At 47.5% G+C, this 14,388-nt stretch overlaps 1 protein-coding gene across 1 annotated transcript in view; it reads left to right on the top strand.

The window, feature by feature from the left end:
- LOC144754048 (antigen peptide transporter 2-like) overlaps nucleotides 1–14,388 on the top strand; it is a 136,108-nt gene that overhangs the window by 109,661 nt on the left and 12,059 nt on the right. Inside the window, exon 9 of the mRNA XM_078641561.1 lies at nucleotides 8,695–8,868. Coding sequence (XP_078497687.1) covers nucleotides 8,695–8,868 — 174 coding nt within the window. The remainder of the gene's footprint in view (nucleotides 1–8,694; nucleotides 8,869–14,388) is intronic.

The following is a 14,388-nucleotide window of genomic DNA, read 5'->3' as shown; positions in this document are numbered from 1 at the left end:
GCGAGGCTCCAGCGGACTTGAACGATCAAAATTCCGGATTAAGACCAGGGTGCCGGGAAGGATCTCGTGTGGCTTGACTTCAGTATTGTCGGGAAATGCAGCGGCAACCTGTGAACGACAAGAGTGTAGGGCAGACATCAAGGAAGCTAGGTAATCTGTCAGCATATTACTGGAAACATCTGTAATACTTCGGGGTCTGGGTGTACCCCACATGTTCGGGGGGCGGCCGAATACGACCTCATAAGGGGACAGACCTGATCTGGAGTGTGCGACCATGCGCATATAAAATAGGGCGACTGGCAGAGCTACTAACCAGTCTACACCTTTTTCTTGGCAGATCTTGGCAATGCGGATTTTTAGGGTCTGGTTATGTCTCTCTACGAGACCGGCTGCTTCTGGATGGCGTACACAATGGAACTTCCACTGGTACCCTAACAAAAGGGAAACGTGCTTCATAAGTTCGGATGAGAATGGCTGGCCGTTATCAGAATACACGACCCTAGGGAGTCCATAGCGGGGGAAAAATTCACGAACCAACTGCTTGGCAGTAGTCGCGGCTGTGTAATCTGGGACTGGATATGCTTCTGTCCACCTGGACAAAGCGCATACAACTACAAGGACATACTTGAAACCTCGACATCGCTCCATCTGAATATAATCCATCTGGAGGACTTCAAAAGGGTGGTCAGGAGGCTGGAATCCACCTTGTTCCACCGGGACACTTTTACCTGGATTGAACTGGCAACATATCATACAGGTACGGACTTTCTGCTTGGCTGCAGCTCGTAAATGCTTGTTAAACCAAATGTTCTGGATACTGTCTATCATGGCTTTTTCTCCTAAGTGTGCTGGACTATGTGCGGTATTGATAATGACTTGAACCATAGAGTCGGGGAGAAACCATGTGGCTTTTCCCTTCGTCAACCATCTCTGATCTGTCTGGACCCCTCCTTGTTCGGACCATTTCTTGATTTCTTCAGGAGTAGCATGTAACTGGATATCTATGACATCTTGAGTAGGGTCCTTAACTGTCATACAAGTAGTCTGTTCTAGAGTGGATGTCGGTGTCTTGTTAACTGGTATGTCTGGTGTCTGTGCTGTAAGCTTGGCTGTTCGATCTGCTAGATCATTACCTTGGGAAATAATGTCAGTAACTTTAGTATGTGCCTTGTACTTCATAATAGCGATAGATGTCGGTAAATGTATTGCATCTAACAGAGCTTGAATAAGGAACCCATGCTGAATCTTGGTTCCATGAGAAGTCATGAAACCTCTCTCTTGCCAGAGCACTCCAAAGTCGTGTACGACTCCGAATGCGTAGCGTGAATCTGTGTAAATATTAACTTTCAGGTTCTTGGCATGTATGCAGGCTTGTGTCAGAGCGACTAGCTCTGCTGCTTGAGCAGACAGGGTGTCAATACGGTGTGTTTCAATAACTTCAGTGTCAGTAGTCACTGCATACGCGGCTACTAGTTCTCCTGTACTACTATACATGAACCATCCACATAAAGTGTCAGGTCCGGATCTGGTAATGGAATATCTGTCAGATCTTGTCTTGGCTTTGTCATAGTGTTAACAACTTCCACACAATCATGCGTGGTAGGATTTGAAGTAACTGACGGTAACAGTGTAGCAGGATTTAGAACGTTGCAGCGTCTGATTTCTATGTGTGGCTGGAACAGTGTCAGTTCATAACCTGTCAAACGTGCAATTGTCAAGTGCTGAGTCTGTGTTCGGTTTAAAAGAACTTCCACGGAGTGTGGAACTTGTACTGTCAAGGAGTGTCCTAATACTATGGAATCACTTTGTCTGATAGCTAGTGCTGTGGCTGCAACTGACTTGAGGCACGCAGGCAGAGCCTGGGCTACTGGATCTAGTGTGCTCGAAAAATAAGCACAGGGCTTGTATTGTCCTGCTTGATCTTGTGTGAGAACAGATAATGCAGTACCATCACGTTCCGTGACAAAAAGTGTAAAAGACTTACTGTAGTTCGGTGTTGCTAGAACAGGTGCTTGGCATAAGGCTTTCTTCAACTCATTAAAACTAAGTGTATGTTCAGATGTCCAAGGGAGAACAGTCGATACGGCTGCCTCCTGTGTCGTTAACTGTATCAGTGGCTTGGCTAGAAATGCATACTGAGGAATCCATTGTCTGCAATAAGAAGTAAGGCCGATAAAAGCTCGTACCTCCTTCTGGGTCTTGGGCTGAGGAAGACTCGCTATTAACTGGATACGGTCAGGTGTCAACTGCCTACCCCACTTGGACAGTAAGTGGCCTAAGTAGATCACTTGCTGGACACAGAATTGAAGCTTTGAAGGGGACACCTTGTGCCCCATCTCGGCTAGGAAATACAGAACTGTAAGTGACGCTCGCTCGCAGTCACGTTCAGAACGGGCTGTGATTAGTAGATCATCGACATATTGGAGCAGGGCAGTGTCAGTTGGCATGTGAATGTTGTCTAGTTGTCTCTTAAGTGCTTGACTGTAAATACTAGGACTTTCTGTGAAACCTTGAGGAGCTCGTGTAAATTTATAGCTCCTTCCATTTAAACAAAAACCGAAAAGGTACTGGCTGTCTGGATGAATTGGAACACTGAAGAATGCATTCTTGAGGTCGATTACTGTAAAAAATATTGCCTCAGGATCAATAGCTGTCAACAGAGATTAGATATCTGGAACAACTGGATACTGGGGAATGATACATTTATTGAGTTCTCGAAGGTCAATCACTAATCGATATACTGGGGGTGCATTTGGATCAGTACGTTTCATGACTGGAATGATAGGAGAATTACATACATTGGAGTCAGTTTCTACAACTACTCCTTGAGCCATGAGCTCGTCAATAATTTTGGATAAGGCTGCTACAGCCTCAGGTGGCAATCTGTACTGTCTGATTCGTGGCAGGACTATACCTTGCTTGAGAGTCACACGATGGGGTGTGATTTGCATAAAACCAACATCAGTTGGACCTTGTGCCCATAGATGCTGCGGAACATTAGACAATCTCGGATCAAAATCTCGTAAAACATAGTGACCCTTGAAGTCACGCAAAAACAAACGTATTCCCTCTGGGGAACAACATATAACTGCACCTAATTCTTTCAATGTCTTAATACCTAACAAATTTTCTGGACATGACTTCGTAAGCAATAGATCAGTAGTTCGGGACAAGGGACCAACTTCTAGAGTAACTGGCTTTGATATCTCGTTTACAATTGGCTTTCCTGAAAATCCAAGGGAAACATTTCTAGAGCCTGAGAGCGGAGCCCGTGGAACCTCGTCATGACTGATAGTAGTCCTACTTGCCCCTGTATCAATCAGAAACTTTCTGTCTTTCCCTAATACTTGACTATGAACATAGGGACCTTCTTGATCTACAGGAATCTCGATGAGAGGCAAGCCTACCTCCCTCTCCAGGCTGTTTCATGAATACGCTTGATACTCCGGATACTCTGTCTGTGCATACTGGTACATCTGCTGTGTAAAATGCTGTGTTGCAGCGATAGGCTGCGGTGCTGTAACTGTCTGTTGTGCATTCTGTGGCTGAGAAGTCTGTGAAACTTGTTCTTGTCTAGGCGGACGTGGTCTTTCTTTAGTTTTACCAGTGGCTATATTGTGTTTCAGAACTGCACACTCGTTTATAAAATGACCTGGCTGTTTACAATAATTGCATGTCCCTTTAACGGGAGCTGCAGGATGACTGGCTTGATTCGGACCCCTCTTCTGACTGTCTTGAGGAACAGATTGTGCAACTAGTACTTTCATTTTCGTGTCTTTCATACGTCTTCTCTCGTGTTCTTGCTCTTCTCTGATTCTATTCTGGTGATACTGGAGCATCTGTAACATCTGGGACGGGGTACTAGCTTGCCATGTACTTTCGACTTTCAAAACTCGATTCTTAACTTGTGGACTGGAATTCTCGACTAGTTTAGTAACAAAAAGATGAGGGTATGACTCACTACTCGTCTTTAAACCACTGTTAATTATAAAACATTTCTCAAATCTAGAATAAAAATCACTAGTGTCTTCGTCTTGTTTCTGTTTACATGCTGAGATTGCATCCCAGTCTTCCTTTTTAGTGGCTAATAATCTAGGCAAAACTTGTATTAATAATTCTGGTAATTCTTTACATTTGTCTCCAAGACCGGTACCTGGTACTCGTATCTTATCTTCAGCTTCTAGAGCTGTCCAATCAATCTTTTTCTCTCCCACCTCCCAATCCTTTTCCTTGAGTTTTTCATATATGCCCGCAGGCAACAGGACTTTTAGCATTTTAATAATATCTGGATACGTGTATTCTCCCATACGGAGCATGTCTTTTAATTCTCGGTGGAACCCTGCTGGATCTTTGTCGTGACAGGGAATTAACTTCTTCATTTCTAAGAGTTCCATCTTGGTAACTGGGGTGTAAACAAATACTCGTTGCATTTCACCACCCGCTGTCCTAACTGGGTGTACTTCTCGTAACGGATGCTGTCTGTCTATGTAAAACGGTTTACTTTCTGGAGGTGAGACATGAACAAAATGTGGGTTCAGAAACGTTCTATATTTATGGCGCTGTTCTAGAATGACACTAATTAAATCGGTACCTAAACCTTTCCATCTATACTGGAGTAACTCGTTCAGGACATCATGTAACGGGCCTGGATCAGAATGTTGACCCTCATACAGTGTAATGAGGTGCTGGATCATATACATACCCACCAGTCGCTGCTCGGCTGGGGGCAGTTTCAGAAACATTTGTGCCACTATTTCGTCTGGAAAAGTGGTAGAATCAGTAATCCATCGGACTGCTGATCGGGCTAGTTCTTGTTCATGCATGGTACTTAACTCACTATAACCGATTCGTGATTTCAGAATTTGGTCGGTAGCTTGAAATACTTGTTCTAGAGAGCCTTGTTCTGGTGCTGGAAGATGAAAGACTTTCTTGTGTTCTAGGCGTGACTGTCGGTCTGGAAATCTAGATTTACCTACATACGCTATTCTGGCGGTATTCTCGTCGTCTACCTCTTCAGTAGGAGAGTCATTTTCTTTCTCGCTTCCTAGAGCTTCTTTGCGTTGTTCGTGTAACCTTATTATTTCTTTACGTATTTTCTTGTACATACTCTCTATACTATTGAGTGTCTTGTGCTTACCCTCGGCTATATTATCACTCCACCTTGTCAGAACTTTCATTTCGGTCGGATCTTTAGTCGGGGAATCTTGTTCCCGTATTAAACAATTGATCAGAAACTTTAATAACATGAACTGGATCTCAGCTTTCCTGAGAGACATGACTTCACCAATACTTTCTGGATCTTGTCCTGTACGAATGAAACGGTACATTCTGTCTAGATCTTCTTTCATATTCGGTAGGGTGACCAAATACTCGGACACCTGCCTTATACGTACGGAATATACAACCATACTATCCTCGCCTGGGACTGGATCATAACAGCATTCAGTAAGAGCTCGCCTGATATCTGCAATGGACTGATATTTAGGCGTACGCTGTAACGCACGTTCATGTAACTCGACTGGACCTAGACGTCTATTTGGCGGCGGGGTACCAGGAGGACCTCCTCCCGCGGCCCCTAAGCTGGAATCGTCGATTGATACTCTTCGTACTGGCAGAGTGGCTGATGTGGCGGGAATTTGTACTACGGGCTGGACCGGGGGTACCGTAACAGGTACTGCAACAGGTGCCCCGGTGACTGGAGGACCATGAATTACATTATTTACAGGAGCTGGTGGAACAGGATTTGCATATTCTGGGACTGTGTCGTCCAAATAGGACGAGAGAAAAATATCAGCTGCGGTCGGTTTGTGACGTAGCTTGGTCGGAACTAAAGGTGGCGGGAAATTACTGGATGCCTCCGGGGTTGCTTTTGGCAAGCCCTCGGCAAGAAGAGGATACATACCCTTAATAAGGGCATTCCTCTGCCTGTCTGATTGTTCGGTTTTAACTCGTTCACCTATTTCGATTAGTTCCCTTTCTTGGGCTCTTTCTGAGGATTCTCTACTTAATTCTGACTTTCTGATTTCTTTTTAGGTTCTTCTATGAGATTCTTTGCGCCATAACTCGATGGCATCTTTCTGTGACTGTCTGGCTTTCTTTTTCCATAATGCTTCTTCTACTCGCATGATGCACTCGGCATCCCATGTACCCGATACGGGCCATCTATACTTTTCTTCTAACTGTTTGGTGTACTCCACCCACAAATCTAGATACAATATGGCACTTATGCCATGCTTTTGATACATAAAATGACCTGGACTGTCCCTAGGCGGGACAGGACCTTTTCTAGTTTTTAACTGACGTAATTTTGAGAACAGAGGCATGACTGAACTGGAGTCTAGACACAATACAATACACAATGAACACGATAATTACTGAAGAACACCACTTTCATACCACGACATTGAAATACATGAATGACATTTAAAATAACAGTTCGGACAAAATACCACCTGGAATACCAAAAACAGAATGCATGAATTTCTCGAGAACAGAACGGACTAGAACAGAAACTAGATGCACTGCTAAAACAGTACGAAACTTACCGGTCTCATAAAGAGACACGTCAGGACCCGCATCCACCTAAGTGGACACTTCGTGTTGGATCTGTGTACCCAAACCCACGGACCAGAGACAATGCAATTGACCCTGTCTAGATACTACCCCAGCAACGGTACTCACCGGGCAGCAAGAACGGAAGGCCTCGGACTGGACTGGACTGCTACGACGAAGGACGGACGAACTTCGGACTTCTGTTACGGGTGGGCCTCCGGATACCTCGGACCTTGGACTCTCGGCTTGGGCTCTGGTCGGGACTCGCCGCGTTCCTCCACCGCCTCGTCTGGATGCTGGACCGCAACCTCCGTCTCCTCCGTGGGCCTGAGGGATACTTGAAGCAGAAATATCTGCACGTGCACGGTATGGTTCCGTCACGGCTGCAGAGGATCAGGGGGCTTGCGTGGCTTCACCGGCGCGTGGGGAAAGGGCAAGTCCCTATTCGGGCGCCATTATGTGGTAAATAAATAAATAATACCTCTATTTTTGACTAGACATACAATAACAGATAGCTCAATAAATAAGAGTCAAGATTCGAGGTAGCTGGAGTTTGCAGGTTTAATATAGCATAAAGGACAGGAACAGGACAACCTGCACGGGAATAGGATGGCAGCTAGCTAGCTTTTAATAACAGTGCACAAGCATATATATACTTAAACAAAATACATGATGTTCAATACAATAGGCGTAGCAGTGGGCAGGGCCTGTAGCAGTCGCGAAAGATAAGGCAGAAAGTAGGTGTAACAAGAGGCGTGAACAGGGCGTATACATAGACATGTGATGTAAACGTAACGGAATATGTCATAAATGGGGCGGAAACATGGAGGGGGCTACCTAAGGAGCCGGGACCTCTAACTTAGTGGTGCGCGCAAGCTGGCAATGACGTGTTACTAGGAGGAACTGGGAGCTATGACTTCTGCGCTAGAAGAAGAGACTAAAGTCTGGAGAGTCAGAGCGACATGTACCTAAACACTATCTAGTATCTGATGTTTAGAGAACATGTTGATAGAATCCAAAAGTTATCAGGGTAAAGGCTAACAGACTCTAAGACTGGTTCATGCATAATTCTACATGTAGTGCGTGTTGAGGAATATTAAATGACCATTAATACAGTATTTCTCTTACATGGAGACGTAAAGGCTAGACCATGACGGAAATTATTGATGCGATTCAGTAGCTTAGGAATGCAGAGAAGGAGAGCTGGACTGATAACTAGAATCATAACATATTCTTGGCAGACCAGCAGGCAGAGCCAGGCCGAGCCGGGCACTGTGAGGCAGGAAGTAAGTGAAGGGTCAGGGATACAGGTGGGGGCTGTATCGCTCCTCGGAGAGGGTTCAGGAGACAGGAGCTGAATCTGAGTCCGGGCCCTTTTGAGGCCTAGAAACGGGGATTTTACAATGAAATAACGTGCACACTGTGAAACGTGGCAACATAACTTTACATAGGCCTAATACTCGTAGCTTTCACGAGAACTGGAAACTGGCATACTAGAGTTGGACATAACTATAATTGCGTCTTTAATCGATCATGGGGAATACATATGCATATTAATCATGCACATATAGCATAAGATGGGGAACACGTAGGGACACAGAACATGGCAAAATTTACTTTTCCACAGTATTTCCAGATTTACCATTAGTAATAGAACTGGGAATGCGTCTATATGCTATACTTCCCGAGGTGAGGCATAAAAGAGAGAAATATCTTTATTTCTCCTCGTTGTTTCCTCTTTCTACTTGTGCTGTGTTATGCAGGACATACAGAAAGGAAAATGCATGTCTGAATTGTTTTTGTACAGGAAGATCTCCCTTCCTGAACACAAAAAAAATCCTGCCTACAATGCCGGCCCCTTTGCACCCTAGTGCAAGGGTGTCTGTGTTGGTACGAGGCAGCCAAAAGTCCGCCAGCTCAGAAGATGAGGTTGTGGGAGGAGCCGTATTTTGGTCCAACCCCCAAGTAATTCTGGAAGCGCCAATTTCTGTAAATGTTTGAGATTGTGCTAAACCTGATGCTGACCTGCCGGTCTGTTGAAGTGCCGAAACTGCTCATATGTAGACTCAGAAGTTTAGTGTCGGAGGGATCCAGTTCTGTCCTCCGTGTTACTGACTGATTCTGTCCATCTCTCTTTGTTAGGACGTCTCTTTTGATCTGAAGCCTGGTAAAATGACAGCCCTGGTGGGACCTTCAGGCGGAGGAAAGACCACATGCGTGTCTCTACTGCAGCGATTCTACGAGCCACAGGCTGGGGAGATCCTGCTGGACGGTCGACCGATTGAGCAGTACGACCACAAGTATCTCCATTCAAAGGTAACAACTTGGATGCATCTTGTGCAGGAGGACGTTTTTCCTCAGGTGGCTTCCAGGGTTGAAGGAGGAGGAACCTTAACTAAACCATCCCAGCCGGTGCCTGTAAAGGAACCAGGCAGGGGCTGGCCAGCATATGTCCTACCAGGAACCAAGTATTCATGGGGTCAGTCTGCGCCTGTAAGGAATCGATCTAGACCATCCCAGTCGGTGCCTGTAAAGGAACCAGGCATGGGCTGGCCGGGGAACATCCTTTTCAACGCGGATGTTACCCCGCAGTGCTTTTACGACGCGTCCTTTACAACGCACGACTTGCGCTGGAGGGCGCTAAAGGATAAAGAATAGTATATTTACTATTCCAACACCTTCCCTATTATCCACGGGGATTATTTATTTATTTATTTATTTATTTATTTATTTATTTATTTATTCAAAGTTTTATATAGCGCGAACAAGATCCTTACAGATATCAGAGCGCTTCACAAAGACAGGGTAGGGGCAGTAGGAGTGAACAGAGATAATGGGAGCAGTATAGTAGTCACTAACATGGTAGGATAATAGTAAACATACATAAAACATATCAATATACAATCAGGTAAACAAGTAATATAAGACGGTACAAGTCATTGATCACACTACAGAGGTGTTCAGGTGCACCTTGGGAGTGTGGATGGTTTGTACCAAAGTCTTAGTGTAGCGAGAACACTGAGTGGGGGCATCGGGAGAGTGAATCAGTAACCCAACGTGTATCATATATTGGTAGTGACAACATCAAGTTAGAGGTATAGTGCCAGAGGACAAGGTGAACAGTGATACAAGGCAATGCAGAGTCTCTGATCCAGCACCAATAAGGTTCAGGAGATCTTCACCTCTTTCTTGAAGAGTGCAGTGGAGGAGATCAGCCTAGTTTCAGGCGGGAGCGCATTCCAGATCCTGGGTGCCATTCCAGAGAAGGAGCGCTTGTATGTTTTCTCTTTCCGGAATCTACAAGGTTTCAGGAGTAGGTTTTTTGTACTTCTATTGGATCTCGAACCTCCTGATATAGACAACTTTTGAGCGAGGTAGTTGGGTGCATTGTGGTGCACGGCCGCGTGTGTCATAACTGCAATTTTTAGCTGTATTCTGGCTTCAAAAGGCAGCCATTTTAGAGACTTTAAGTCTGGGGATATATGCGAATGTTTTCTTGAGCCAGTAATGAGTCTTGCTGCAGCGTTCAGGGAGGCTCTTAAGGGTGCAGTTGTGGATAGCGGGAGTCCGCTGAGGGCCACAATTCCGTAGTCTATTCGAGGGATGACTAGAGCTTGTACAGAAGATTGGAAGTCTTCGGCAGGGAGGAAAGGTTTAATTTTCCTCAATGTGTTGATTTGGAAATTAGCTGCTTTTGTGGCTTTGCTAACGTGCTGTTGCATGTTGAGCTTGGCGTCGAGTGTGATGCCTAGGGATTTCGCCGAATCCACGATGGTAGGTTGGACATTGAGTGCTGTTAGGTTATTGAGCCATGTTTGGGTGGTGGAAATTTTCGCCGGGGGTGAGATGAGTAGGAACTCGGTTTTCAGAGCATTTAGTTTGAGGTGATTATCTGCCAGCAAAGATTGAGTGTTAATGAGCGTGGAATTCAGATGTTTGATATCTTCCGGGGATTGTAGCTTTAGATAGAGTTGTGTGTCGTCGGCGTACATATGGAATTGGACATTGGAAGCTTGGAGCAGGGTGGCGAGTGGTTCCATGACGAGGTTGAACAGTGTGGGGGAGAGGGAGGATCCTTGTGGAACACCTAGATCTGCAGGCACAGGTGTAGATAGCACATTGTCGATCTTGAACTTCTGTGACCGGTTGTGAAGGAAGGACGAGAACCATTTGAGAACAGTTCCCGATAGGCCCATTCTGGTGCTTAGCAGCTCCAGCAAGTTCTCATGTTTGACCGTGTCAAATGCTGACGAGAGGTCAAGAAGGATGAGGAGGCAGGACTCATTGCGATCAAGAATTTGGAGGGCGTCATCAATTATGTGTGTCATAGCTGTTTCCGTGCTATGTTTCGCTCGGAAGCCTGATTGATGAGGGTTGAGGAGGTCAAATTGGTCAATGTGTTTAGTTAGTTGTAGTTGGACACATTTTTCCAGCAGTTTGGCCAGGGTGGGGATATTGGTGATGGGCCGGTAATTGTTTAGGTCAGACGGATCAGCTGTAGGTTTCTTGAGTATAGGCGTGACTTGCCCCACCTTGAGGGAGTCCGGAATGAGGCCTTGTTGCAGGGAGCTGTTGATGATTTTGGTCCAGAGAGGGAGGAGCAAGGGGATGAAGTCTTTTACAGCATTAGCAGGTAGAGGGTCTGTGAGGTGATTAGAGGGCTTCAAGGTGCAGAGCAGTTTGCGTATTGCTTCTTCCGAGTAGGTATCGAAAAACAGCCAAGATGCCTTGTTTTTAGGTTGAGTGTAAGACATTCTGGTGTTGTTGGGGAATCGACTTACATCCATGATGAGGTCATTTCTTATGTTGTCAGTCTTTAGCTTAAAGAAAGCAGAGAAGGCTTCACAGTGTGGGGTGTCGCTTGTTGTGCTGTTTGATTGCAGGGGTTGCGTCTTTGTTTGGGTCTTGATTAGTTCAAACAGCTTTCTTGGCCTGTTTTTTGCTTGGTCCAGCTGGCGGCTAAAGAAGTCCGCCTTTGTGCGCTTTATTTTCCTGAAGTAGGCATTTCTCTTGTTCTTAAGCCTTTTGAGGTGCAGTGCTGAAGGGTCCGATCTCCAGGTGCGTTCTGCCATTCGCATGGTACGCCTGTCGTCATTGAGTCTATCATCATACCAGGGGTTAGAAGTTTTGGTGGAGACTCTCTTCAGTTGCAGTGGGGCGACTTCATTGACTACTGTGTTCATAGAGTCAAGGTAGTGGTCCATCAGTGATTGAACATCCGAGGCACCTGAAGGGGGAAGGAGGAGATTGCCGATGTGGGGAGGCAGGGTAGAGGGGTTAAGGTTCTTCATGTCCCTTTTCCATGTTTTGGATTTGATTGGTTGAGCTGGAATAGGTTTAACTTTTTCATTGATAAAGAAGGTGATAATGTGGTGATCAGACCAGTCGCAGGGTTGAATCGCCTCCAGTTGTGTAGAGTTCTCTTTGGCAATGATGAGATCGAGTATCGAGCCTTTGTCGTGTGTTGGTCTATCGCATATTTGGGTGAGGTCATGCGCATTAAGGAAAGTTTTGAGACTATTCACCACTGTGTCTTTCTGATCGTTCCAGTGGAGATTGAAGTCACCCAGGTAGATTTGGGTTGTCTGCCGACCGGCATTGGAAGTGATCATGTCCATGAGTTGTTGGGTGAATATGAGATTGTCACCAGGCGGGTGATAGATGAGATGTAAGGCACAAGCTTGTTTGCCCTCGCTGGTGATGTCGAGGCAGAGGAGTTCACTTGAGGAGAGGGAGGGGGGGTGATTTTAGTAACGGAGAGGTTGCTCCTAAAAATGCATGCAATTCCCCCGCCCGTCTTGCCAGGAGACCTGTCCAATCAATCAATCAATCAGGTCATTTGTAGAGCGCACTACTCACCCGTAGGGTCTCAAGGCGCTGGGAGGGGGGGGGGGGGTGCCGCTACTGCTCGAACAGCCAGGTCTTGAGCTTCTTCCTGAAGGAGAGGTGGTCTTGGGTCAGGCGCAGATTGGTCGGAAGTGAGTTCCAGGTCTTGGCGGCCAGGTAGGAGAAGGATCTTCCTCCTGTTGTCGCTCTTCGGATGCGGGGGACGGCGGCGAGGGCGTGGTTGGTTGATCTGAGGAGGCGCTTGGGAGTGTAGAAGCTGATCCGGTTGTTGAGGTAGCTCGGGCCTTGGTCGTGTAGGGCTTTGTGCGCGTGGGTGAGGAGCCGGAAGGTGATTCTCTTGTTGACCGGGAGCCAGTGCAGATCTCTCAGGTGTCCGGTGATGTGGCTGCGTCGGGGGATGTCGAGGATGAGTCTCGCCGAGGCGTTCTGGATCCGCTGGAGTCTCTTCTGGAGTTTGGCCGTGGTTCCGGCGTAGAGGGTGTTGCCGTAGTCCAGTCGGCTGGTGACGAGGGCTTGGGTGACCGTCTTCCTCGTCTCGGTGGGGATCCACCGGAAGATCTTACGTAGCATGCGCAGGATGTTGAAGCATGACGAGGAGACGGCGTTGACTTGTCTGGTCATGGAGAGGGAGGAGTCCAGGATGAAGCCCAGGTTGCGTGCGTGGTCCGTCGGTTTGGGTGCGGTGCCCAGGGCGGGGGGCCACCAGGAGTCGTCCCAGGCGGAGGGCGTGGAGCCCAGGATGAGGACCTCCGTCTTGTCTGAGTTCAGTTTCAGGCGGCTGGTCGTCATCCATTCGGCTACGTCTCTCATCCCTTCGTGCAGGTTGGCTCTGGCGGTGGCGGGGTCGTTGGTCAGGGAGAGGATCAGCTGGGTGTCGTCGGCGTAGGAGATGATGTTCAGGTTGTGTTGGCGTGCGATGGCCGCGAGGGGGCTCATGTAGATGTTGAAGAGGGTTGGGCTCAGCGAGGATCCTTGGGGTACGCCGCAGATGACTTTGGTGGCCTCTGACTTGTACGGTGGTAGGCGGACTCTTTGTGTTCTTCCGTCGAGGAAGGAGGTGATCCATTCCAGTGCCTTCTCCTGGATTCCGATGTTGCTGAGGCGCTGTACTAGGGTGCGGTGGCAGACAGTGTCGAAAGCCGCGGAGAGGTCCAGGAGGATGAGGGCCGCTGTTTCTCCGTTGTCCATCAGAGTTCGAAGGTCGTCGGTGGCGGCGATGAGTGCGGTCTCCGTGCTGTGGTTCGCTCGGAAGCCGGACTGTGAGGGGTCGAGGGATCCATTCGTCTCGAGGAAGGCGGCCAGCTGTTTGTTGACGGTCTTCTCGATGACTTTGGCCGGGAACGGGAGGAGCGAGATGGGACGGTAGTTCTTGAGGTCGGTGGGGTCTGCTGTGGGTTTCTTGAGGAGAGCGCTGATTTCGGCGTGCTTCCAGCTCTCAGGGAAGGTGGCGGAGTCGAAGGAGGTGTTGATGATGTCCCGCAGGTGGGGTGCGAGGACAGCGTCGGCCTTGTTGAAGACGTGGTGAGGGCAGGGGTCAGTCGGAGATCCGGAATGGATGGAGTTCATGGTGCGGATGGTGTCTTCGGTGCTGATCGGGGTCCAGGTGCGGAGGGTGGTGGATGGTGGCGTCGTTGCGGTTGTGGCTTGCGTTGGTTGGTTGTTGAAGCTGTTGTGTATGTCCGTGATCTTGTTGTGGAAGTAGGACGCGAGGGAGTTGCAGAGGTCTTGCGACGGGGTGATGTCGTTGTTTCCGGCGTTGGGGTTGGAGAGCTCTTTCACGATGTTGAAGCCTAATGATGTGATAATTGGGGGGGACTAGTATGTCCATAATCGGGGTGGAGGCTTCAGTAAGCCACGTTTCCGTTAGAATGGCTAGGTCCAGATCCATTATACTATTCACTATCCGCGCCCAACAACGCAAGTCGTTGTAACGACTTGCGTTGTTAAAGACACGTTGTAAAGGCACGCGTTGAAACGGTACGCGTTGTA

This window comes from Lissotriton helveticus, chromosome 5_1 (genome assembly GCF_964261635.1).
Source record: "Lissotriton helveticus chromosome 5_1, aLisHel1.1, whole genome shotgun sequence".
NCBI classification, from domain to species: domain Eukaryota; kingdom Metazoa; phylum Chordata; class Amphibia; order Caudata; family Salamandridae; genus Lissotriton; species Lissotriton helveticus.
This window is presented reverse-complemented; position numbering and strand designations above follow the sequence as displayed.